This window comes from Hypoxylon trugodes (assembly GCF_022578975.1).
Source record: "Hypoxylon trugodes strain CBS 135444 unplaced genomic scaffold F4822scaffold_2, whole genome shotgun sequence".
NCBI lineage: Eukaryota > Fungi > Ascomycota > Sordariomycetes > Xylariales > Hypoxylaceae > Hypoxylon > Hypoxylon trugodes.
The window spans coordinates 2,848,222-2,872,793 of NW_026250017.1; the positions used below are offsets into that span (position 1 = coordinate 2,848,222).

Here is a 24,572-nt window from a genome sequence, read left to right on the forward strand (position 1 = left end):
TGTCTTATCAGTTTCGTTTTCTGCACGGACTCTGTGATTGGTCAATGCCTTTAGATAAGTTTCCGCTTACACGTTCATGGGGGTCACGGATTTCCGACCTCATCGATCTTTTATCCCCTTTATCCTAGTTTCGTTTTGTTTTGGATCTGACAATGCGATTCTATTTGCAGTCCTTATCAATATCCCACGGATTAGGAAATGCTTAACGGAGAGAACATAGCTCAAAGACTAGTGTATACCAACATGATCTACGGAGCCTACCTACGGTTCGTGCTACAATACTCTTTAGATTACGCAAGTGGTTATTGTGTAACTCTCGTCATGTAGTTTCTAAGTTTATTGGTAAGCCTATTGATTGATTTAGGAAGAGCCGAAGTCCGAAGTCTATTGCTAGCATAGATATACACAAAAATCTTCCAGTCATCGACTTGGTAAAGAAGTTACATTCGCCAGAGCTGCAATGGATCCCATCTCGATAGATCCCGGGCTCTACCAACTATATGGCTTGGGATATGATAGGCTCAGTTATTAATAATTTTCATATTTGATGAGACAGCCGGCTTATTATCTATCCCCCATGTACCTTTTCTAGGTGAGACCCTGCATGCGGGGGGGTAGTCCATCACAAAGACCGCGATATCAGTACGCCAATCTGGGGCATGCATGGGGAGAGCCTCGGGGCCTAAGCTACCTACTGATAAGCAAAATATATATTACATATACACTTGATAGCGTTCCGCAGTCGCGGTCCAACGAGTTTAGAAACTATATAATACCGCCATTCCCAAATTTTGCGCATTTTAGTCACTTAGTCGTCTAATTCGCGGTCTGTTTAGCGAGTCCTATACACTGACATTGCATTCTTGTCTCCAGTCTTAAGTATAGCAGAAAGACAGAATGGCGACCGCAACAGTGGCGGCGCCATTAGACCAGGGCGTCGGATATGGTGTTGTCCTTGGTCTGGGGTTTGGATTTGCTCTCGGAATGGTAAGTAAAAGCTCATTTACTCATATTTTTAGTTCCCAATTGTCTAGTTGCCTGAGTAATTCGTTATACACGTCCAACAGCTTGTTGGACCAACGAAGTATGACGATGGCTACAACCTTATTAGCTGTGTGACACCAATTGAGTGTACTGACTGGTTGTGATTTCTAGATACTAGTTACATTCGTCCTCAAGCGATATAACTCAGAACTCCAAACGTCCGAAATGTTCAACACCGCCGGCCGAACAGTTAAGAGTGGATTAGTTGGTTCTGCCGTTGTTTCTTCGTGGACTTGGGCGGCTACACTTCTACAGAGCTCGGGTGTTTGCTATAGATATGGTGTTTCTGGCCCATTTTGGTATGCTTCGGGAGCGACCGTTCAGATTCTACTCTTCGCAACCTTAGCCATTGAATTGAAGCGACGCGCTCCAAATGCGCATACTTATCTCGAAATGTGGGTTCCTAGCACTCGCTGTGCGGTTGCGGACCTAATACTTATAATTTGAGTAGAATAAAAGCTCGATACGGAACTGTCGCCCACATCGTCTTCATGATGTTCGGTCTTGCGACAAACATCCTCGTTAGTCTTATGCTAGTAGTCGGCGGTTCTGCGACAGTGAGCGCCCTTACTGGAATGAACACTATCGCGGCTATATACCTACTACCCATTGGTGTTATCGCATATACTTTGGTCGGTGGTCTAAAGGCAACGATCCTAACGGATTGGATCCACACCTTCATTCTACTCATCATTATAATCATATTCTCTTTGACGGCTTATGCTTCGTCCGACAGACTTGGATCTCCGTCAGCTGTATATGATCTATTGGTGGAGGCAGCGTTCAATCACCCCGTCGAAGGTAATGCACAGGGTAGCTACCTAACTATGCGCTCAAAAGAGGGAGCTATTTTCTTCGTTATCAATATCGTTGGTAACTTCGGCACCGTATTCCTTGATAATGGATACTATAATAAGGCTATTGCAGCATCGCCTGTTCATGCGCTCCCCGGCTACATCCTTGGTGGCCTTAGCTGGTTTGCTATCCCTTGGCTGACTGCGACGACCATGGGTCTCTCTGCTCTGGCTCTAGAGAACACACCAGCTTTCCCAACGTACCCTAACCGCATGTCCGAGGCCGATGTATCGGCTGGTCTCGTGCTCCCGTATGCTGCTGTCGCTCTTCTAGGAAAAGGAGGCGCAGCTGCGACACTATTGATCATATTTATGGCTGTCACGTCCGCGACTTCATCCGAGTTGATCGCTGTCTCGTCTATCTTCACTTACGACTTTTACCGCACTTACTTCAAGCCCGACGCTAGTGGTAGACGTCTTATTTACATGTCGCACGTTATCGTCGTGACTTATGCATTGTTCATTTCCACGTTTTCTGTTGGTCTTTACTACGCGGGGATTTCAATGGGTTATCTATACCTCATGATGGGCTGCATCATCTCTTCTGCTGTGATACCCGCCACTTTGACGCTTGTGTGGAAGGGACAGAACAAGTGGGCCGCAGCACTATCTCCCATCTTCGGGCTTGCGTTCGCTTTGGTCGCATGGCTCGTGACCGCTCGAAATGAATGTGGTTCCTTGGATGTCGCATGCACGGGGTCTAACAACCCCATGCTTGCTGGAAATGTTGTTGCGCTTCTGTCCCCTCTTGTCCTCATCCCGATCTTCACTCTTATCTTCGGAATGGATAACTACGACTGGAAGTCGATGATGAACATTCGTAGAGGTGATGACCACGACCTTGCTGCGACAGCGGGTGTGGATCTGGAGCAGACAGTAGGAGGACACGTCGAGACAGACAACGAGTTCGTGGTAGAGCAATCGAAGCTGGCACGGGCTAGCAAGATTTCTAAGTGGACGACGGTGGGACTCACACTTGCCTTCTTAGTTCTATGGCCGTTCCCCATGTATGGTAGCAACTACGTGTTCTCCAAGCCGTTCTTCACGGGTTGGGTCACCGTGGGCATCATTTGGATCTTCTGTTCGCTCGGCGCTGTTGGAATTTTCCCTGTCTTCGAGGGAAGAAAGACGTTGGCGAGAACATTCAAAGCTATCGTGCTTGACTTGTCGGGGAAGAGACATGTTACCACAATTCGCGCGGAAAACAATACTGCCGCGATTGATGGAAAGGCGGCGTCGGGCGTTGAGACCCCACCTGTTTCGAAGGAGCCCGCTACTACAGAGACAGGCGAAAAGGGTGAATGAGCATGAGACTCTGGGAATAAGGGGTTGCCAATTAGGATGGAAGGATTTGGTATGATTGACTGTGGATTGGAAAAGATACCCCGTATACGTCTTGAAAATAGGATTAGCTAGGTAGGTACCTAGATATTGTTTGAACTTTGAACATCTCAATTACTACATAAACATGTGTTCATTCTCAGCGGTAAATCTAGACTCGTGCTGATGCGTTGGCAGGAGGACAGTCTCACACCGAGACATGAATAGACGGTGTACAAACTATGCTTAAGCGCGATATATTTGGATGTCAGCAGTTGATTCCGTTCGTCGGTTCGCACTGCCACGGCACATAACTGGCCCGTGTTTTGAAGCTGAAGTCGTAGTAACCAGCGATCGCCTTGTATAGTAGCGGGATTGGAGTACAATATTGTCCATCAATAGCCAGAGAGTTATTCTGCTCATCTTCGATTCCTATGATACCTATGTAGGCATGTCCTCCCACCGGGATGATTCCCGACGCGTTCGGCAGTCAAATAAAATCCTATTTAATTGCTGTGACGACGACTAAATATTCCCTCAGTTTGATCGGATTTCGGCAGTGCTTGTCACCTAACGTTTGCAGGTGGTATAACCTCACTTTGACACAGCCTGGCGTTCATGATAGGTATGGTGGTGTCCTGGCAATCGACTCACCAACGACGCCCGACAACTGAGGAGGATTGGGAATGCGTGATATATCATGCAACTGATATGGCCGGTCCGCAGTAAAGACTTGCATACATATACCCATCCGTACCGCCCGTCAATATATGTTCCTAGATGGTAGGAGGGTCGCACACACGCACGCACATGCGGCTGAATACGTTGTGATAAGCTGGGGGGTGGAATGCATTAGGGGTCGATCATTGGTACGTCAACCCGGGAATTCCCAGCGTCGCAAGCCTGAATCGGGCGGACTCGGTTGTCGAAATCTATGGATTTCTTACCCCTCCATCAAGAACCCCCCTGGTGCCTCGGCGATGGGAATGTGGGCGTTGGCGTGGGAGGCCTACGTAGGCCGACCAGCGGTCGGGTAGTAATAGTAGCGTATGGATTCCTAATTAAGTAGTCTTTGCAAACTACCGGTAGCTAGGTTGCGTTCCGTACTTGATCTCCAATGCATAATATCGCCATGTGCGACTCGCCCGTCTGCTGGGAAATCTTTAATTAAAAAGCCAAGGCGCTTGGCGAATACAAGCTGGTTTTCAGTAACGCCGTCTACCGACCTAAGCGGATGCCGGCAGTCGAGAGGGCAGAGAGAGGAAATAAAGAGCGCTCGCAAGGACTTGCCCGATATAGCTTATTACGCTTATATATGTAGGTGAGTTTTAGGTACATTACATTACAGCTGCCAACCATGCCACGGATGATAAGCTATCTATAAGCTATCGCATGGCGTCCCGTAAAAAACAACAGGGCGAGACATCGAAAAGGAAAAGGAAAAAGAGGTGAGGAAGAGCGCCTTTGACCCCACATGGGGACGTACGACTGCGTATGGATTGGACATGGATGATCTGCGTGTTTGAAGCCGAATCAAGATACCACGATACGTATAGGTAGTATACCAACAAGCATGTAGATATAAGTAGATATCTACCCCTACAAACACCTAAGAACCCCTACGATGGGTAGAATATACCCCACTCCAGCCCGCACCGCTGCGCCGTACCCGGTCCGGGTGGCGGTCTTCTGATCTAAGACAATGCCTGTTCGTCTTGGTACCGAACCCGACAAAGATCACATACGTGCATATTGTCCTTAGAAGCTAACTAAAAATGTATATCAACAGCGTCCCACGTTACCCAATCAGTTATTTCACCTGTTCGTGCCCGAGGCCTCCCGGATCTTCAGGGTACCATATATGAATTGGGTATAAGTTCGGGCTAGGGTCCTGCTAGTTATCTAGGTACCTAAGTTGAGGTAGTGTTATATCTAGTATACTATTTGTCATATTTCAACCAGTCCTTATCTTGTCGTCACTAGTCTTTGTTTCTCTAGTATAAGTGCTCGATACATCTACTCATTCCAAACGAGAAGAATCAGAGTCATAGAATAAAATAAGATTAACTTACCAATAAACATGACTGTCGATAAAGTTTCAACTATACCTCATCCTTTACGACCACTCTCCGCCGATGAGCTTTCAAAAGCTCGGGAAATTGTTGTCGGAGCGGAGAATGCTGATGGTTCTCTTGTATGGTTTCGTTCGGCCCACGCCGATGAACCGAAGAGAGCTGAATTAGCAAGCTTTCTTGCCGCCGAGCATGAGGGTCTTATACCCGAGGCTATTCCGCCGAGACAAGTCGAATTGCTATATGATGTGATCACGGGCGGCAAGGCTCAACTCACCGAGAGCATCGTCGATATCGATGCCGGTGTCATTCGAAGCACTAGGACGTTTGAGCAACGATACCAGACAAGCTACACAGCACCAGAGTTTGCCACTTTTCAAGACGCGTGCGTCTCCTCAGAGATGTTTAAGGATGCTCTAGAGGAGTTTGTCCTACCAGAAAACTTCGTCGTCACGATAGATCCGTGGCCATATGGAGGCCCAGATCCGGATGAGAACATCCCTCGGTATATGCAGGGTTTGGTATATGCCCGTGATGCATCTAAGAATAACATCGACTCCAATCACTACTCTTACCCTCTACCTATAATTCCGGTGATGGACTTCGCCACCAAAAAGTTAATTAGGATTGACCGCCTCGCCACTGGAGGATCTGGCGACGGCTTATACCCGCAACCCCGAGGTGACAAACCTAAGAAACTTTTCGAAAACTGTGGCCCTGCGGAGTATGTCCCGGAGTTACTAGAACAGCCTGTCCGAACCGACCAAAAACCAATCAATGTTGTTCAACCCGAGGGTGCTTCATTCAAGGTGCACCCTGATAACTTAGTCGAATGGCAAAAATGGCGTTTCCGCCTCAGCTTCACGCTCCGCGAAGGTGCCGTATTGCACGATCTATGCTACGAGAACCGGCCTATCCTCTACCGTCTCTCCTTCTCGGAAATGACGGTGCCGTACGGTGACCCGCGTCCACCATTCCAGCGAAAGCAAGCCTTCGACTTTGGCGACGGTGGTGTCGGTCGCGCGGCCAATAACCTGAAGTTGGGATGTGATTGTCTAGGCGCAATCTACTACTTCGACGCTCTACTCGCGGATCCGCAGGGTAACCCGGATTTGGCTAAGAACGTCATATGCCTGCATGAGCAGGACAACGGTATCGGTTGGAAACATACGAACTTCCGGACTGGCCGTGCGGTCGTCACGCGCTTGCGTGAATTGGTTATTCAGTTTGTGGCTACGCTTGCGAATTACGAGTACGTCTTCGCGTTTAAATTAGATACGGCCGGTGGTATATCGGTCGAGACCCGCGCTACGGGGATCGTGAGTGTGGTGCCGATCGATGAGGGTAAGACGTCGGGATACGGGAATATCGTCAACCCTGGTGTACTTGCGCAGAACCATCAGCATATTTTCGCGGTGCGCATTGATCCGGCCGTTGATTCGTATGATGCGGATGATACGAATGTTATTATTGAGGAAAGCCATCCTGTGCCTATGAACCCTGAGACGAATCCCCATGGCAATGGGTATGAGATTCGTCGGAGACGGGTCTCGCGCGCTGGGTTCGAGGACGCGGAACCGAGGCTGAATCGTGTGGTTCGGCTTGAGAGTAAGTCAAAGAGGAATAAGGTCAGTGGGAAGAATGTTGGGTATAAGCTTGTCCCGAGTGCGACACAGTTGATGCTTGCGGATGATCGTAGCGTGCAGGCGGCTAGGGCTCCGTTTGCAAAGCATCATCTTTGGTTCACTGGGTACCGTGATGGTGAGCTATGGGCTGCGGGTGAGTTTACGAATCAGGCGCATTATGAGGAGGGCGGTGTTAAAGCGATGGTGGAGAGGGGAGACTGGTTTGGTGATGAGGAGGGAGAGGCAAACGGGACGACAAATGGAGAGACGCACACCAATGGTGTTGGCGGGAAGGACAAGGGGAGGAAGAGTAGCCCTGTAGTTTGGAGTGTGTTTGGTCTGACACATAATCCGCGCGTTGAGGATTGGCCTGTGATGTGAGCATAAACCCCGCCCCGTTTTGCTTTTTTTTTTTCTTTTTTTTTCTTTTCTTTTTCTTTTCGTTCTCTCTTCCTTCCCTTGCTTCTCATCCCGCGTAGCTAACTCATGAACTTCAACATAGGCCCGTGGAGATCCATCAGTTCCATCTACGACCAGCAGACTTTTTCGCTAGCAACCCGGCGCTAGACGTGCCGAGTACAAGAAACGAGAGCAGTGTGTTGGTGCCGTGCTACAACGGTGAGGGGCCGAATGGTACACACCAGGCAAGTGGATGCTGCAGTAGTACAAGCCTACGCACCGACAGCACCACGGTGCAGCGAAATCCCGTATCCCATCTACAGGGCACTGGCCCGGACGTAGATCCGAAGCAAATCCCGGTTAGGGAGAAGAGGAGATTGTCAGCGACGTTATCAAACCTTTTCAATTGGAAGAAGGATTGATGAGTTGTTCCAACTGGTTGGTGGCGTTCTTCTAGCTATAAGCTATTGATGCCGCTAATACTTTCGGGAATGCCCATGATCGGATCGCCCGTCTAAGAGATCTATTTACTACAGCTGGGTTACTAGACCTATAGTAAGAGGCCTATGAGAGAGGTCTCTTTAGTCAAGCATCGCCTTATCCCCTTTTCAATGAGAAACGAAACGGCACGACACGAAACAAAATCGCATTCATTTAATCCATATTCATATAATTCAAGATACGAGACTTTTACTATAGTACAGGATCTAGACTGGTCATGCATAGGGTAGATAGGAGATAGGTATTTTGAATGAATGACTTACATCTACACGTTTATAACTTTCTCTTCATCGGATCAGCACCTAAGGAACTGAACTATTATTCCTTAAGTTGCAGGTTGAACAGTACCTATTGTCTAGCTAGGTAGGTACTTAAGCGATGGAAATGTTTGCGTTATACAGAAGACGTTATACTGAATCACCGATTGCAGGAGTTGAGCTAGGTTGAAAAACCTTTACATGAGTTGTCTTCGGTTGTTCTGTGATTCTGCTTTTTCTTCTCAAATCCCAACATTTTGTTTTCATATAACAGAAACAATCCTAACCAATAGAGCATAGTTACGATGCTTCATTTGAAGTTGATAACTGAGTTATAATTGATTCAGTTTATAATGGCTTCAAGAGTCTTTAACTTAGAGAATAAGAAAAACAAAGTTAGGTGCTTAATTGACCCCGCGGAAGATCCCTAGCTTCAATTCAGCGGATTGCCTGTTCAGGACTAAAAATATTGTACCCCCGCACTAAGGTACGCTACTTCCAGGTACTTCCCTACGGTGGTTGGGGTTTAGCATGTGCATATAATTGTTAGGTAAACGTGACAAAATCCTACCTTCGTATTTTGTGAAACCGCATGAAGAAGGAAAAAGAAAATACATAATAGCATGGAATCTATGCCTGTACGAATTACACTTGTAGACGTTTTCGTATTTGTTTGTGAGTGTCTAGTCTTTGTTGATTGGAGTATACGTCATGAGTCAAAACGTGGACATCACAAGTCATGATAATTAAATCTAGAAGCACATGGCTCTGTATATTGTACACCTAGGTACTGGATGTGGGGTAATTAATGTACCTAATCTTCGGTGTGACGAAGGTCAGGTTAGTCAAATCAACCAGTCACCAACCTCGTAGCTGCATCTTTAGGGACCCCTGGCAATCATTTAGGTAGGTGCAGGTGCTATAAGTACCAGGGACAGGCTATCGATAGTGCTTGGCCCCTGGAAACGGAAAGAAAATGGGGTGATTAAATCCATGGTTGGAACTCTTTTTTTTTTACCTAACTACATCATCGTATCGTATCTCCGATTGGAGAATCGCTTTAAACTTTCTCGGCCGTAGGTTCAGATTAATTCGCCCGTTTACTTATTTTCTTCATCCTTCAAAACTTATTACTCAAAGCTTACAAAAAAAAAACAAATAGTGTATAATTCTACCATTGTCTACTCTATACATGGTCGATCTCAACTTTTTGACTTTCGCAATCGTCGATCGGTGATCAATTAGGCTAGTTCACGTCACTCCGCATGTCATGAAAGACGCCTCAAAGCGCCCCTCAGTCGATTAACGATTAAACCCGCGTGAGCTCGGATTTATTCTACCATCGGGTAAGATGGTACGCGCCGCCACCATCGTGCCGGCTGTCTCGCCCGCTACTCGTCCAGGCAGAACACAAACAAGATCAGGTTCTATAGGAAGTTTTCGCGCCGGCTCTCCTCTACCTACCCTTCCATCTAATCGAGCCTTATCCTCAACTTTACGTCGTGTATCCACTCAACATCATTACCAAACCTTTCCGACGCCGCCACCGAGGAACGCTGGCAGAAGACCGGATACAGGTTCTAGTTCCTCCGAATCCCAAGCCCACGATCACCATGGCGCAAAAACACCGTTACCTGTTAAGCAGCTTGCCCTCTTGGCCCTCCTATCTTTATCCGAACAGACGGCTCTCAACTCTATATCGCCCTATCTACCCGAAATGATCGAGTCCTTCCCCGGTGTTAGCCACGATGAAGTCGGTTTATACGTTGGTCTATTGGCCTCCGCATTTGCTTTGGCCCAACTCGCAACCAATCTCTTATGGGGATACTTATCCGACGTGATCGGGCGTAAACCTGTCATGTTATTAGGCACTTTACTACTGTGCTTCTGCTTCGCGGGCTTTGGGTTTTGCACGAGATATTTCCATATTGTTTTAGCACATGTGGCTATGGGATTGTTCAATGGAAACGCTGCTGTTGTCCCTACCTGCCTCGGCGAATTGACTGATCGAAGCAATCAAAGCAAGGCTTTCACGTGGTTACCCGTCGTGTATAGCCTAGGCAGCATTACAGGTCCCGCCCTTGGGGGCTTGTTAGTGGGCACGATCGCAAAGGATAAATATCCTTTCCTTGCGCCGAATGTTCTCGGAGCTTCACTTCTCGCCCTAAGTGTGGTTGTATTGGGTATTTGGTTCGAGGAGACCCTAGAAGATCAGGGGGACATTCCTAATTGGCGCGAGCAACTTCCGTGGCTATTTGGTTCTTCAAAGCAAACACAACCCGGATCTAAGCGCTCATGGACTTGGCCCGGAGGTAGAGATGCTGATAATGAGCAAAGGGAAGCAAACGAGGATGAAGCAGGAGAGGAGAGTACTCTTCTTGAGCCTAACGAGGACGAACAAGATGAAGGCGACCCGAAATCAACACACGAAGTTACTACGTGGCGCCAACTCTTAAATCGGACGACCATAGTTCTACTCATTACGCATCTGGTCTTCCAGTTATCCAACAGCTCCTTCAACAGTCTGTATCCTATATTTGCATCAGGGGAAACACCCACGGGGCGAGACCTACATGCAGATGTTATCGGAGTCTCGTTATCTGTTGCTGGGGCGTTTACTATCCTGTTCCAATTATTCCTCTTCGGGCCGTTGAAATCCCATTTGGGCAATGTTCGGTCGTATCGAGGCTCTTTGCTTGGTTTTGCAGTCACTATGGCCTTGATGCCGTTCGTCGGTTACGTGGATTCTAGCCCACCATTTGGTGTGGGAGACAGTAAATTATGGCTGTACGTGGAAATCGGAGCGATACTCATCATTAAGAATATATGTGCCGTTGGTGGCCTATCTAGCGTTATGCTATTAGTAAGTTTTTCTTTTGAAACAATGAGTCGTCGCATTCCTTCGCTAACAATCAGCTAGATAACCAACTCAGCGCCGACTCACGCGAGTTTGGGTAGGCTCAATGGCATCGCGCAAACCCTCTCGGCCGCCGGAAGAAGCGTAGGCCCTTTCCTCTCGGGTGGACTCTTCACAGTCTCGACACACGTCCAACCCAAAGGCGAAGCTCTTGCCTGGGGGCTATTCGCGGGGATAGCCCTCGCAGGATGGCTGGGGAGTTACGCGATTCATGGCGAAGGACTCGAGAGCACCGATGACGGCTATGAAGAGGAGGTAAACCCTGAGGAACCCACGGACAATGCTCCCGCATGATTTCGTGGATGTCAGTCAGATACCCAAGGGGTATAATACTAATATAAAGGTCCGCTCATGTGAATACATATTTGGAATTGCCGACAAAAGTACTATCCTATAAGAGTAGCGATAGCTGACTGTTTTATCCTAACTCCTATATTCAGCTTACCGGTAATTGGATGACGACAAACGAGTGACTCCGCCGCTGCGCAGCCACACCCACAAAGACGACAGTTTAGTCGACGTTCGAGTTACACAACAAAGGAATGGGCTGGGATTTCTGCACGACTATATTAGACAGGCAGATCTCAAACGCAGTCATGAGAGAGCAGATGATACGCGTAAGCGTTTCTCATGGCATTCATGCCTGTTGACTCCTGCCGGGTCTGGTGGTAGGACTGGGTGGTCATACTGTCACGTCGAAGTTTGGACGGTCGATTCCGACCTTGCTTGTACGCATGAGCGGCCATAATGATAACGATGAATGATAATGTACATGCGTACCTAGGTATGTATATCCTAGGCATTTAGCCAGAACGAGCCGGAGTGGAACGAATCTGGTTTCGATGAGAAAACAAATTTAGAGCTTACCTAGACTTGCTTAGCGATTGATTGTATATCCGCTTGATAAATCCGACTGTGATACCTTCCACTATTGTGTTAGCAACGGTGATGCAGCGGCTTCTAATCGGAGATTTTCCCCATATGGAGATGCAAGGCTCCAGAGAACTATAGAGGGTACCACACCATGAGGCACCATATTTAGATGCCATGCTCTTCCTGGTACAATCGCAAGACTCACGGGTTGATGCTCGACGATCGTATGAGCGAGACGCGTACTGGGGCTTAGATGATGAAGCCATTCATCTTTTCCACTTCCAACACATGCGTTGAGTTGAATGAATAGCCGATTTATCATCATCTGCGATGATTTTCAAATAACCTAAACAAGTAGGATTGGCAATGCTCCTGTCTATTCCTGCTTGGGGTTTCCCCTCGGGGTCACTCATCTATCCGAACTTATTTCCAAATGTCCAACTCTAAGTAAGATACGCCAGGGCAGTACAGATCGTGTGGCTATGGAGGCGGTCCGGGTCTACTGAATCTATATTGTCGGGGGCGGCCGATGATCATGTTTTAAGACATTCATGAGGCTCTTCGACTCTTACAGAGAATGGTGGTGTGTAGATAACGGGAGGAACCGTTGAAATAAATAACAAGTAGCTGACATAAATCATCCGGATCTGCAAACGCATGCAGGAGCTAATAGCCATTAACCTATAACTAATACCCTAAAGCCGATGTGGTAGGTGACGATTGTGTATTTCCGGGCCATGCGATATACCGAGGTCTCTCAAGCAGTCTACGGGCCGATTCCGAACATGGCACTTTATAATTGCCTTCGTTGGGTTCGGTGGAGGTTATAATCGAAGAACCTCTTGCTAGGTTCATTCACGGTGAAGACGGACGACAAGCCGGAATACGCATCTTCCGCACCCAAGTTATTGGGACTTTTGGTTGTACCACGGGTGATTGTGGATGTATGTAGCTAGTTCGAAAGTACCAATACGAATTCAAGCACGGTCTATTTTCCTAGAATAGTAAGAATGCGCCTATTTATCCAATAGGAGGTTACGTTTAATCTTGCATATGCACTGCCACCAGCCTTACCCGCTAAGCGACCTCTCAGCTAGATCAAATACAAAAGTCTAATTGGTAGAATTCACGCCTTACCTTAAAAAAGTACAGTCCCTTGAATTCAATATAGCTGCGGCAGGTCCGGTACCTATACCTTCAACATAGAGCATAAACCAAACAAGGTTAGGTGCATAATGCACCCCCCTTCTTCCCTTCTTGGGATATCGACGCTACCCCCCGTTTTTACTAAGTGATTTACGTACTAAGAATTTCCTCTCTCTTCAACATTTTTCTCAATTCTTCGTCTTCCGTCATCACCCCGAACCAACGCCGTGGTAACTGACCAAATATTTCCTAATCTTCCGTCAGCAGCCTTATAATTTAGGAGTTATAATAACAATATAATATAATTATAATATTATGATTCTCACGTACAGATTAGGCACCCCGCCCACGAGGCCGCCTATGACCACCCTCAGAAATCATTTTTTCTTCTTTTCCTAAGATCATTAGCTGCCCAATGTCCAGGTAGACGTTCTGGATTCCTAGGTAAGCGGGGGGTAAAGATCATCCCATTGTGCATATGCGAAGCACAGACAAGCATCCAAGAATCTTCTATCTATGTTCACTGACAAATCTTTCCAATTATATCGCATTCGCCTAGAAAGTAGAGATCAGCGACATCATTCGCGGCCCTTTTTTCTTGAGCCTCTTCGATGGTCAATGCTTTGTGCATGTCTAATGCAGTCTGGAGACGATCTCCGGGTAGCACGAACTCGATGGCATGCTTTCGCCAAGGACCCATCCCTTGAAGAAAGACGGGTCAATACCCGGAAAAGAACAGATTACCAAATATTCTATTGTCTAGTATTAGAATAGTCTATCGAAGTAGACAAATTGCGGCTCGAGTAGAGCCTTGCATCAATACAGGGTGCTTTCCACCGATTCGGAATCGTGTGATTCCAGACCCAGCCGGACATGGTCACGTTCGTAGGAATTTGAATCTCGCGGGGAACCATCCAAATCGTTACTAACCTTAGCTACTTGCTAACCTGGCTCTCCGGGTTGGCCTTAAAAATGACAAGGGGGCATACTTGGATGTCAAGCAGGGGGATCCAATGGATAACTCAGCCGCGAACCGCGAGTCGAGTCGAGTCATGGGTACTTCCCAAGCAGCCAAGTCGAGCCCAGTTCCCCAGCCTTATCACACTAAAATGTCAGCAAATGCGTCAACCGACAGGGTTCATTCTCGCTACCGCGGAATGACCGACTTCTCTACCATTCCAATCCCTGACTTGTCAACTACAAGCCGAGCGTGAAATCTGGTACTCTCACACACTATTGGCCATTGGTAACAGTATTCTTTTTTAAACATACGGTTGCTTAACTATGACAGCTTCCTTTCTAGCCAGTTAGGCCGTCTTTACAGATCTAGGTTAACAAATAGCTGCCTTTTCCTTAGCGACTCTATATCTAGATTATCCAATCACGGCACAGTGTTAATGTCTTCTGTAGTTGAAAGTCCTAGAGTCCATAGCTACCAATGTTAATAATCTATTTCTATACTCTAGGCAACTTAACTAGATGAACGGAACGGCCATGCGAACCCCCAGTACGATGGACATTGACTGTCGTCAGCATCGGCCTGGGTGTGGTTAAACAGAGTGCCTATCTGGCTTTAATTCACAAATCATTGCCGGAGTTATCACTCGCTTTAACAATACCCTAGCACGATACACCTTTGGGGTGAGCTTTGGGACGTGTATGATTGGCAGAAGCTAACAGTCATATGTTGATAGCTTCATGACCGGCTCGCAGCCGCGGATGGGTGTATCTCTAACCATGAGATCTCATCGTCCTCGCGGTCGAACACCGGCCAAATCCCACGAATATGTCGAGAATGCTAGTTCTTACCTTTTCTCAATATAGCTTTCGGCATCATTCTATCCGTCTACACGCGCTCTAGGATTAGATATCGAGAACGATGACCTCGGCTTTCATTGAGTATTACGTTCTTGAGTGGTTCTATCGGTGATAATATCCTAATTAGAATAACTCACGATTGATATCTGACAAACAGAACGACGTTCGTGGGGGCTTTTTTGGTGTTTTTGAAAATATAAACAGCGAGTACTCGCTCCGGTAGATGAGCTCGTATACCAGGCATCTTCGAAACATCCAGAGCGAACTAATTCTGAGGACGACTAACAATCAAGACTTTCGGTTTTACCTACAATTTCACCAGCCTACTTCCGGGGTTACTCTTACCAGCGGAGACTACACGCCTCGTATTCAACTCGACATTTAGTTTTAAGACGATTGGAGAGATATTTCTAAGTTAAAATCGACAAATACCAATATCATGTCTTCATCACGATCAAGCAGACATGGCCACGGTAGCTCTCGCAGCGGCAAGAGCAGACAAGTGCGTGACGGCTTTCAATTCGTAAATCCCCTCTGCGATTTAATAGTCCCGGTAGAGTATTCTACCTGTGACTTCTCATCCGCGCAATTACCAGTGCTTTGTCACAACTAACACGAAGTTTTCTAGTCTTCTGTTCAACAACTAATCGAGTCTTTACGAACCCACCGAGTTAATACGCTGACTGAACTTTGCCGTATCGAACGAGTTGCCGCTAGCTGCGAAAACGAGGAAGACGCTTTAGCTTTTCAGGCGCCGATGACGTCCGCGTGGGATTATTACGTGAATAGTAACCAATTCCTGACGGAGCTGAGAGGTCTAACGCCGAACTACCCTATCTCGGGAGATCTAGTCGACCAGGCGCATCAGTTAGTCCGTAACGACCCGAACTCGAACCGTAGCTGGAATCTGGCGTGGCTGTGCCTTGTTAAGATTCGCGACGAGTAAGTCCGAGTTGGTCCTTCAATCCCCCACGTATAACTCGTGAAGCCTCGTATTCTGAGACCCCCCTCATCGTCCGTTTTTTTTTTTTTTATAAAATTCCGTATCGCTTTTAAAACTAACTTCTTAAAAGCGGTTTAATCCCAAGTTACGCGCAAGCAGATGCTTGGCGAAAAGAGATGTGGGGTGGTCGTGATCCCACTCAGGAGGAGGCAGACCAGCTCGCTCAATGCTTCGAGTATGAGTGGACGCAGGCTGTCGAGAATATGCTGCGACACTGGCCTGTCGCACCTACATGGTACTAAGCCCAAAAGCCATTTCCTTTCGTTTGCTTTTATCTGCCCCTCGTTCGATTTGTCGCATTCTATCGTTCGTTATATGAACTTCTCATTGGCAAGGCGTTGGATCCGTTGCACAAAAAGGGGTCTTGGAGGTTCATGAGCATTTACAGGTGTTTTTTTTTCTCTCTCTTCTTGTATCGCATGGCATAGCATGGGATATCATTATATGGTTTGGAGTCCTTCGTTTCTTTAGCATTTACATCGGCGTTTTCTTTTGTTTTTCTCACTTAGTCCTCTCGCTTTATGTTTATACGGAAAAAAAGTCGCTTTGGCATTTTAACTTCCCTTTTTATTTACCGCTCGGTAATTTGTCTGACGTTCTTTCCCTGTTGGAATTCACATTTCTCTATGAGCCTGACTTTTCGTTTGACCATGTTGACTCAAAGAGAACCCGTTCTTGCAACTAACAGTAAAGTAGGTCCTAAGACCCGTACCTCCGCCGGTAATTTGGTTTCGAACGGTGTGTGTTAAGAGAAGTCTGACGAGTAGAGATATATGTTGGAGTATTTCGTGAGAAGTTGCTATAAACTGTATATGTGTTGTTATCACTACCTACCTACGTAGATTACGATCCTTACCTTATGAATAGATATGAACCCAGTTCCGTATTAGAATTAGCAGTTCTCATAAGACTCAACGGTTTCGCCGTGTAGATGCCTTTTGTAAAGCCTCAAGAGATGCCTGGTAACTACCTATGTAGCAAACTACTATAAGAGTGATAGTAGCTTTTGAGGCGCTTGTGTGAGATATGAAATTCACACAAATAAACACTTGTGTATATTCTAAAGTGAAGTTGCTGGCTTGTATACTTGATGTCGGGTTCGCCGTTCTCTTTACGGCCTGCTAACCTCATCGTCGCTTTCTAGCACATGTTGCTAAGGGCATAACGTGTTGTAGAAGAACGAGCAACCTCTAGGGGAATAAAGATGAAGTTCGATCGCCGACTATACGGCCATCCTCGTTTCTGGGGAATTGGATTTGAAGCTTAGTCGTTGCTTAGTCGTCGCCCCGCCATTACATGTGACATGCGCGAGGTCGAGGATTATAAGTTAGTCTAGTATCCGTATGGTCACTGTCGCCAATTTCGGCACAGACCGCTACAGGTTCTTCTAAAATCCTCTCAACGTGTATTCCTAATCCTACTTGATTCCTACATCACCATCTTCGCTTCTCGACTCTCTATCCCTAAAATACCTACTTTTCTTCGTAGCCCTGGTGGCATATCGTTTCTATCACTATTATTTTTTTCAGCCTTAATATTTACATCCCCTGCTCTATCGATAATTAACATTACCTCTCAGGCTACTCAGGTATGTACTGCACCTATTTAATTTCTGGGGATACTCACATGTGGCATAGTCACGATGGCCCGACACCGTTCTTCGCTGCCCGACTTGGATCGAGAGCTCAACTTAGACAGACTCGACTTCAACGCCATGATGCAGCAAAGAGATCATCGACATCCCGATAGATGGTCCAGAGTTTACTTCCGGGCTATATGCCTAAGTCGCCTTTCGCTTCCAATCCAAGTCAGAGCTGTCGGTGAATACGGTATTGTCGTCTACGAGCAGTCTCGAAGACTAGTTATCCGACTATTCCAGGACCCGAATCCCTACGATTTGCTTATGGGGGTCAAGCAAGCATGGGTGGAGAAATACCGACAGACCGGGGAGATATGCCGTCTACGTTTGCGCACGCTGGATCCCGCCTCATCGAACGAAGTCATTTTCGACTGTGCTAAGGAATGGAACCGTGACACCCAAGACTGGAATGAGCTATCCACTTACGAGCAAAGTGACCGAAGGGTTACACTATTCCCAGTTTGCGCACTCGCTCCTCCGCTACGTCCTCCACCGCAGTTGCTCATTACGTGGCCGTGGATTTCTTCGGCGAACCCGTACCAAATGGTTCCGCTCCATGAGCTACCGCAACAACAGCAGGTACTCTTGCTCAACGAATGGCATAACTACACGCGCCAACAAAGTCAGCAGCAGGGTCAACTTAACAATCAACTACAACTTTGCTCTCCCCAACCGAGCCCGGAGCAGTTGGATCCGGAGAAGTATCGAAGATACGAGGAGACGATCAACACCCGAGATTACTCATATCAAAAGGCGCTAGACACCACAACGCATTTTTTCGACCAACAGACCACGCAGAATCAACAAGCATCTCCGGATCAAGCACAGGAACATGGTCGAGATCGTGGAAGTGGAAGTGGAAAGGGAAGAAGACGTGGAAGCAAGCGAGGAACTGGTTCAGGTGGCCGTGGTGGTTTAGAAGATGGCCCAGGACAGCATCCTCAGACTCCCCAGCAGGTTCCCCAGCCGAACCAGAGGGATCAACGCACACCACGCGGAGGACATAGAGGCGACGGCCAAGGTGGTCGAGGTCAAGGACGCGGTGGCTGGGGTGATCATTACACCTATACCGGTCAGGGCAACCGAGGCAGTCGAGGTGACCGTGGCAATCGTGGGAATCGTGGTGGTGATCGCGGTGGTTACAAAGACGTTGGCTTTGGCAGCCCCGGTAATCGTGGGGGTTGGAATGCTAGGGATGATGATTGCGATGACCGCGATGACAGTGGACGCCGTGTTGATCCTAGCTCTCGTGGCGGTGGTAGTCATGATGGTGGTGGTCGCGGTCGCGGTCGCGATAATCGTGGTCGGGATCGGGGTTGGGGTCGTAGAAGTCGGAAGTTGGAGAACGGAGACAAAGATAAAGGGGGAAAGTAAAAAGGAAGACGGAGACGGAAAGATGATAGATTGGAGGTGCCAGCTGTTCGTTGTTTTCGGATATGATTAGGTAATCTCTATACCTAAGCTACCCCGCCCCCGCTCTCAGGAGAGCCCCGCGGTAGCTCTTTACTGGGCGGGTTGAAACGGCTCAAGTAGATAGGTAGCTAGAGAGATAAGATATGCTACCCGCTGCGGCTTGCCGCGGGTACTTGTTACCTTACCTTGCTCCTGCTCCCCGTTGACTTCATCCTGACCAATACAAACCCTACCCTTCTTTAATCAGAAACATTCCTATTCGACGTAACCGTAACGAAATAATCGCTCGTTTGCATCAAGGACGTCAATCTATCATTTCGACTACTCCGAATACCTCCTCGTCTATCCGCAAGCTATTTCGGAATCGATGCCGACCATGCATAAGGACCAACCCATCCACCACGGCTCTCTCGAGCACCTCCTACCACCAAGCTGGAAATCCCAAATCATGTCCTGGCTTGCCGAAGACATACCCTCTTACGATTACGCCGGCTTTGTCGTCGGCGAACACCCGCGCACCGCTACACTCTGGGGCAAGAGCGCAGGTATTATTGCTGGTATCCCGTTCTTTACTGAGATCTTCAAACAATGCGGGTGCGAGGTCGAATGGCATGCTAAGGAGGGTAGCTATATCAACCGCCCGAAAGATGGCTCTGGGAAGACTAAGGTAGCAACCGTTAGTGGTCCAGCGCGAGGCCTGCTACTAGGTGAACGCGTTGGTCTTAATTTACTTGCTCGCTGCTCGGGTGTTGCGACCGTGAGTCGGGATATGCTGCTCAGTCTGCGCAGCGCGGGGTACGAGGGCGTGCTGGCGGGTACGCGGAAGACGACGCCCGGGTTTCGGCTGGTTGAGAAGTACGGCATGTTGGTTGGTGGCGCGGATACGCATCGCATGGATTTGAGTTCGATGATCATGCTAAAAGATAACCACGTCTGGAGTCGGGGTAGTATCACGGAAGCTGTTGAGGCGGCGAAGATGGTTGGTGGATTTGCGCTGAAGATCGAGGTTGAGGTTCAGAATGAGGAGGAGGCTAATGAGGCGATCGCTGCGGGTGCGGATATCGTCATGTTGGATAACTTCACGGGCGAGGGCGTCAAGATCGCGGCGAAGAATTTGAGAGAGAAGTGGAGGGGCAAGCGAGAATTCTTGATTGAGGTTTCGGGTGGTTTGAGGGAGGATAATGTTTTTGATTACGCCAACAATGGTAAGTGGCCTCCTCTTCCTTCTCCTCCACCTCTTCCCATGATTTCTCTTTCTATGTTCTTAAATCGCCACCTGTCCCTCATTCAATTCGTATTGCTAATGGTCTTCTGCTAGATATCGATATCATCTCCACGAGTTCGATCCACCAAGGTACGCCGCACGTAGACTTCTCGCTCAAGATAGATCAAGGTCAGATCGCGCAGGAATCGTGATTTCGCACGGGAAATCTGTTCTCTGTATAATACATAATCACGAAGGGTATACGACCTAGAATGAATGAATACTATGGGTAATCTGGGTTCTCGATGGAATTGGTTACATACCTAAAATAAGGGTACGTTTGGGCTTACGAAATACTTGCTTACGCTTCGTAGCATCCTCCAACTCAACAATTGTGGTGTATATATGAGACACCAACTAGCAAGTTGTTATATGTACCTCTGATATACGTTAGATAAGTCCTAAAATGACCACAAGTTAGGCATTGCCGAGTCTGGTTTCTCGGCCGAACCGACTTGTATGAGCGCCTACAAATAGGCCTGATAGCGCCGACATCTAGTTTATATACTATAATTGGAGCACAAATCTTCACATACGACCATAGGATCTGGAAAATTCTGGATCCCGTCCGCTCTCCCCTAGACAAACCAGATACCGCCGAATCAGTAGCTGGGTCGGTGACGATCAGCGAATCCTCGGTGTTGTATGTTTACTGTTTTTTGCTCCTTTTTAGCCCGTATCCACTACCTAAAGTAGCAGGCTACCTACCTAGGTAGGTAGTGGGTGGTCTAGCGATACTATCGTAAAATATTCTTTACTCTGAGTGTGGTACGGCACCCCCTTTTACATAAGCATGCGCAATATAATACCGCGCGATTATCTAGGTGAATTCGCTAATTCTCGGTGTAGGGTTACTTTCCAGGGCTAATATGCATTTCTCACCATGTCCTGCTTATCTCGGGTTTACCCTACCACGTGGAAAGCAAGGGCTACTATTCCTCGTTAACTACCGACCTCAATACTTATGGAGGCCACACTTTTGGCCTCTGCTGTTGTTTCATCCTTCTGCTACTTCGGGTGCTTCGGTAATAAGAGGTTGAACGAGCGGTTAATACAACGTCCTACATGAAACCAAACCGTGGTATCCACCATCTATGGCAACCTTCTTATATCTTAAAGTAACCTCTTACTACCCTGGCTCTTTTATACATATAAGTTCAAAACGTTGCTGCATGATGGAATAGATCTGCGAGGAGATCGGAAGGTTGTGGCGTAGTGAACACGTTGTTGAGAACTCACCGTATGTAAGGCAAAAGACAGGACAGAACAGGACAATAGTTCACCCACTCTGAGACAAGGTTCTTTGGTGAAATTCGCCGATGATTTCGAAAATCGCCCTGTGGATGTCCCGGTAAGCGAAGCGATTGGTCCTCTTTCGGCCTCTAACAAACAATCTGATCTGTCTGAGACCGTAAGACGCCGTTCTCGCCTCCCCGTCCACTCATTCGTCCGCCACGAAAGTGACAATAGGGCCTCGCGCATACTCGATACCCGGACCTGGCTTTTCTGGAGATATATCGTCATCTTAAATCCCGCATTATACCGTCATAACTACCTAGGTAGTCTAGCTGCCTAGGCATTTCTTGTGCTAAGCCCTCCTCCCCTCCCTACCCCCCGCGCTTACGCTCGTTAACTGTGCCGTGAGGGGCGTTCCTCGAGCGAGGACTTGTTGGGACGACCCATCCCCCTTTCCAAATTCGTAACAGCGACAAGTAGCAATATCAGTGGGTAGAACCCGTGGCGATAGAGACACACAATTGCCGCCTTCCAAGAACTTCGCTGCTTTAAAGTTCTGAGACATACAGCTCTAGAAGCCACTGTAAAACGCGTGTCACGGTTAGACTGGCGAGATGTTGGCAGAGTTTTTTCTTTCACGAGCAAAGCCAAGAAGTGCGGGAAGGGAGAAAAAAAAGTGTGGGCAAATCAGCGGGTCGACTTACGGATCATCGATTCGCGTGGTATGCGAGTCGGGGTTTGATGATAACCATTCAGCGTGGATATCCACGCGCCGTTGGTGGATGTGGGGATTCTTGGGAAAAGTGTAGGTACCTAAGGTAGGTAGATAGAATGTATGCATGGTATGTACGTGTATGTATGTACGGACGGTTGAAATGGATGGATGGATGTGTATGTACATACATTATACATGATGTGAATGAATCCTGCGGTGGCACATGACCCGAGTATCGAATAGGCAGGTGTATGTCTCTCTTTTCTCATTGTGTGTACGCCGCGTCGCTAACACTCTACCCCCATTCGTCCCCCCTTAAACCGTGATACTAGAGTAATTGTCTCTACTCTTGTTCTTCCTCCTTCACTATTACCCTATTATATAAGCTACGGTCCCGAGAGACCAGCGTTTGTGCTAATTTGAATGCATAGATAGGTCGTTTCTTGCAATCTTTATGTGATGTGATGTGATGTGGGCTGCATTCCTAAGGTAACCTACTGAGGAGTCGCTATAAGGAGGTTTTGTGGAACGTAGTAGCTTCCTACTAAGTGGCGCATGCGTAATTCAAGTTATTGCCAGTCCGTGCATTGTTATGATTTGGCGAATTACCTATGTATACTAGGACTGGGTAATCGAATGTAGGTAGGTGTCCGTAGTAAGCAGAGAAAATCTCGGTCTGGTTGCAGATTGCTTCCGTTAATCGGGGGACCATCTATGCACTAAATGCACTCCCTGTTGAAGGAGGCTGTTTTTACTTCGTTGAGTAGATACCTAGCCGGAGTTGCCTCCGAAGGTGATAGCAATGTGTAAATGGATTCTGTAAGGTCTTAAGGTGTTTCAAGCGTTGGTTTCCCCGCGAGGTTTTCTCGCAGTGGTGAAAACGCTAGGTTATATCAGTATGCGCTGAGTGGTGTCCGAAAAGGGGCTTCTCACGCTGTTATGTAGGGCCTTCCTGTTGCTGCTCGGATTTCCTGCCAAAATGAGGGGACTATCTCATCGTATTTTTCTTTCGTCCAGCCGCAACTCTGGAATAGCAAGCCGCAATGATTGTCCATAACTAGTATGGTTAGAAGGATGTATATATCGTATTCTTAGGGGGTTATCTTACAGGAGGATTCTTCTTAAAAATTAGTACGTAAAATAGTTAGAAAGAGGAAAGAAGGCACATACCTAGTCGTTCATTCGTCATCTGGTTAATTAAATTCTGTCGCGTCTTTAATTTCTCGTCTTGTGCCCAATTTCCCATGGGAAGTATCTCGCTCCGTTGGACTATCTTCTCGAATTCGGCGTCCAGTAGCCAGTCGGTTACGCGTCGCGACGGGTCGAAATCCACGCCTACCTCAGTTGACAATTCCCGAAATATTCGTAGAAACTCGGGACATAGGTCGGCTTCGGCGAACTTGCCGTCGAAGTCGAGAACGTTGAGAGAGACCTCTGTCATCTCAAAAAGTCCGCCTGGCTTAAGCTTGTTGTATACTTGTTGAAGCAATGCCGGCCAGTCGTGTATGCCACCAGCTATTCCTCGTGCATGGACGAAATCGAGCGAATTATCTGGGCAATCTAACGGTTCTTCAACGTTTCCAATCTCAAATTTGACGTTGGGCGGTACCCCATTCCTCCTCTGTATTGGGTATACGTCTATACCGGTTATTTGAGCCTGGGGGTAACGCACTGCCATCTCCACGGGCCATACCCCGGTCCCAGTACCTAGGTCTAATATTTGCGCCGTATCTAACGGCAACCGTGTGTGGGTCAAAGCACCATCTAGGCAGTGTCGAAAGACTTTATGTAATATTTCTAATCTCTCCCGTTCGTGTTGATCGAAGGGTAGATAAATCTTGCCTGAGGCATGGTAACGGTGACCGAAGGCTTCGATGAATGGCATGCTTTCTAGCCTCGGGTCAACAGCATCGACATCCGAGCTGGACTCGCTATTTTCCGCTGTAGTTGGGTTATCCTGAATTTTTGAATCATTAAAAATCGGGTAAAAGTATGACCTTCGAGGACTAAATTTACTTACCTCGTGTTGACCTTCCATCCCGATTGCTTCTTTTGGTGAATGGCTAATGTTTGCTGTATTTCATTGACTCAATATCGACTAGCTCGATCTCCCCCGGCAAGTTAGAAAGATGCCGTCGGCAGTGTTTTAAGGAAGGTCTGATATATTGATGTCTCATCGCGTGCGCCGCTTTGTGCACTTCGGGTATGTCGTCCTATGTGGACTATGTGGTGCAAATGCCGGAGGATCCACCGAATCTACTACACTCTCTTCTGTTGGGACTCTACCAGAGTCGGAATACCATTCAAAGACATTCCCCCGTTCGTGTTGGCATTGAGTAACGTGTAAAGGTGGACAGTCAGGCGAGCGATGCCGGTATTACAATTTTTACATTTTATTTTCTCTATCTTTGGCTCGTCGAACCAACATTACCGCCGGCGCCCCTCGGCATATCCTACCTTTTCACGCCGAAGATTT

The 24,572-nt window shown here is 47.5% G+C and overlaps 7 protein-coding genes across 7 annotated transcripts; 6 read left to right on the top strand and 1 right to left on the bottom strand.

Moving 5' to 3' along the window:
- Positions 1–419: 419 nt before the first annotated feature.
- Positions 420–3,334, top strand: F4822DRAFT_133488 (Na+/solute symporter). The gene is made up of 3 exons (XM_051452748.1): positions 420–987; positions 1,156–1,439; positions 1,496–3,334. The coding sequence occupies exons 1-3, from the start codon at positions 898–900 to the stop codon at positions 3,201–3,203; spliced, it is 2,082 nt and encodes a 693-aa protein (XP_051318371.1). The 5' UTR covers positions 420–897; the 3' UTR covers positions 3,204–3,334.
- A 1,964-nt stretch (positions 3,335–5,298) lies between these two features.
- Positions 5,299–7,736, top strand: F4822DRAFT_425800 (copper amine oxidase 1; the record flags this gene model as incomplete). Its single annotated transcript, XM_051460416.1, has 2 exons — positions 5,299–7,292; positions 7,418–7,736. 2 exons carry the CDS (start codon positions 5,299–5,301, stop codon positions 7,734–7,736), a joined length of 2,313 nt encoding a protein of 770 aa, XP_051318372.1.
- Positions 7,737–9,423: 1,687 nt separating this feature from the next.
- Positions 9,424–11,283, top strand: F4822DRAFT_425801 (MFS general substrate transporter; the record flags this gene model as incomplete). Its single annotated transcript, XM_051460417.1, has 2 exons — positions 9,424–10,935; positions 10,993–11,283. 2 exons carry the CDS (start codon positions 9,424–9,426, stop codon positions 11,281–11,283), a joined length of 1,803 nt encoding a protein of 600 aa, XP_051318373.1.
- A 3,954-nt stretch (positions 11,284–15,237) lies between these two features.
- Positions 15,238–16,408, top strand: F4822DRAFT_441482 (uncharacterized protein). Its single transcript, XM_051462873.1, has 3 exons — positions 15,238–15,328; positions 15,455–15,768; positions 15,900–16,408. The coding sequence occupies exons 1-3, from the start codon at positions 15,266–15,268 to the stop codon at positions 16,069–16,071; spliced, it is 549 nt and encodes a 182-aa protein (XP_051318374.1). The 5' UTR covers positions 15,238–15,265; the 3' UTR covers positions 16,072–16,408.
- A 1,063-nt stretch (positions 16,409–17,471) lies between these two features.
- F4822DRAFT_425803 (uncharacterized protein) lies at positions 17,472–18,842 on the top strand (the record flags this gene model as incomplete). Its single annotated transcript, XM_051460418.1, has 1 exon — positions 17,472–18,842. The coding sequence occupies one exon, from the start codon at positions 17,472–17,474 to the stop codon at positions 18,840–18,842; it is 1,371 nt and encodes a 456-aa protein (XP_051318375.1).
- A 239-nt stretch (positions 18,843–19,081) lies between these two features.
- On the top strand, positions 19,082–20,678 carry F4822DRAFT_391513 (putative nicotinate-nucleotide pyrophosphorylase). The gene is made up of 2 exons (XM_051457135.1): positions 19,082–20,086; positions 20,200–20,678. The coding sequence occupies exons 1-2, from the start codon at positions 19,249–19,251 to the stop codon at positions 20,295–20,297; spliced, it is 936 nt and encodes a 311-aa protein (XP_051318376.1). The 5' UTR covers positions 19,082–19,248; the 3' UTR covers positions 20,298–20,678.
- Positions 20,679–22,916: 2,238 nt separating this feature from the next.
- Positions 22,917–24,543, bottom strand: F4822DRAFT_133632 (S-adenosyl-L-methionine-dependent methyltransferase). Its single transcript, XM_051452749.1, has 4 exons — positions 24,117–24,543; positions 23,267–24,053; positions 23,205–23,213; positions 22,917–23,153 (listed from the first exon to the last, which is right to left on the bottom strand). The coding sequence occupies exons 1-4, from the start codon at positions 24,132–24,134 to the stop codon at positions 23,026–23,028; spliced, it is 942 nt and encodes a 313-aa protein (XP_051318377.1). The 5' UTR covers positions 24,135–24,543; the 3' UTR covers positions 22,917–23,025.
- Between the last annotated feature and the right edge of the window lie 29 nt (positions 24,544–24,572).

Coding starts and splice junctions, on each gene's coding strand:
- F4822DRAFT_391513 (XM_051457135.1), top strand. CDS start 19,249: ATGCCGACCATGCATAAGGACCAACCCATCCACCACGGCTCTCTCGAG. Junction 20,087..20,199: donor TTTTGATTACGCCAACAATG/GTAAGTGGCCTC, acceptor GTCTTCTGCTAG/ATATCGATATCATCTCCACG.
- F4822DRAFT_133488 (XM_051452748.1), top strand. CDS start 898: ATGGCGACCGCAACAGTGGCGGCGCCATTAGACCAGGGCGTCGGATAT. Junction 988..1,155: donor TTGGATTTGCTCTCGGAATG/GTAAGTAAAAGC, acceptor TGTGATTTCTAG/ATACTAGTTACATTCGTCCT. Junction 1,440..1,495: donor GCGCATACTTATCTCGAAAT/GTGGGTTCCTAG, acceptor TAATTTGAGTAG/AATAAAAGCTCGATACGGAA.
- F4822DRAFT_441482 (XM_051462873.1), top strand. CDS start 15,266: ATGTCTTCATCACGATCAAGCAGACATGGCCACGGTAGCTCTCGCAGC. Junction 15,329..15,454: donor GCAGCGGCAAGAGCAGACAA/GTGCGTGACGGC, acceptor GAAGTTTTCTAG/TCTTCTGTTCAACAACTAAT. Junction 15,769..15,899: donor CTTGTTAAGATTCGCGACGA/GTAAGTCCGAGT, acceptor ACTTCTTAAAAG/CGGTTTAATCCCAAGTTACG.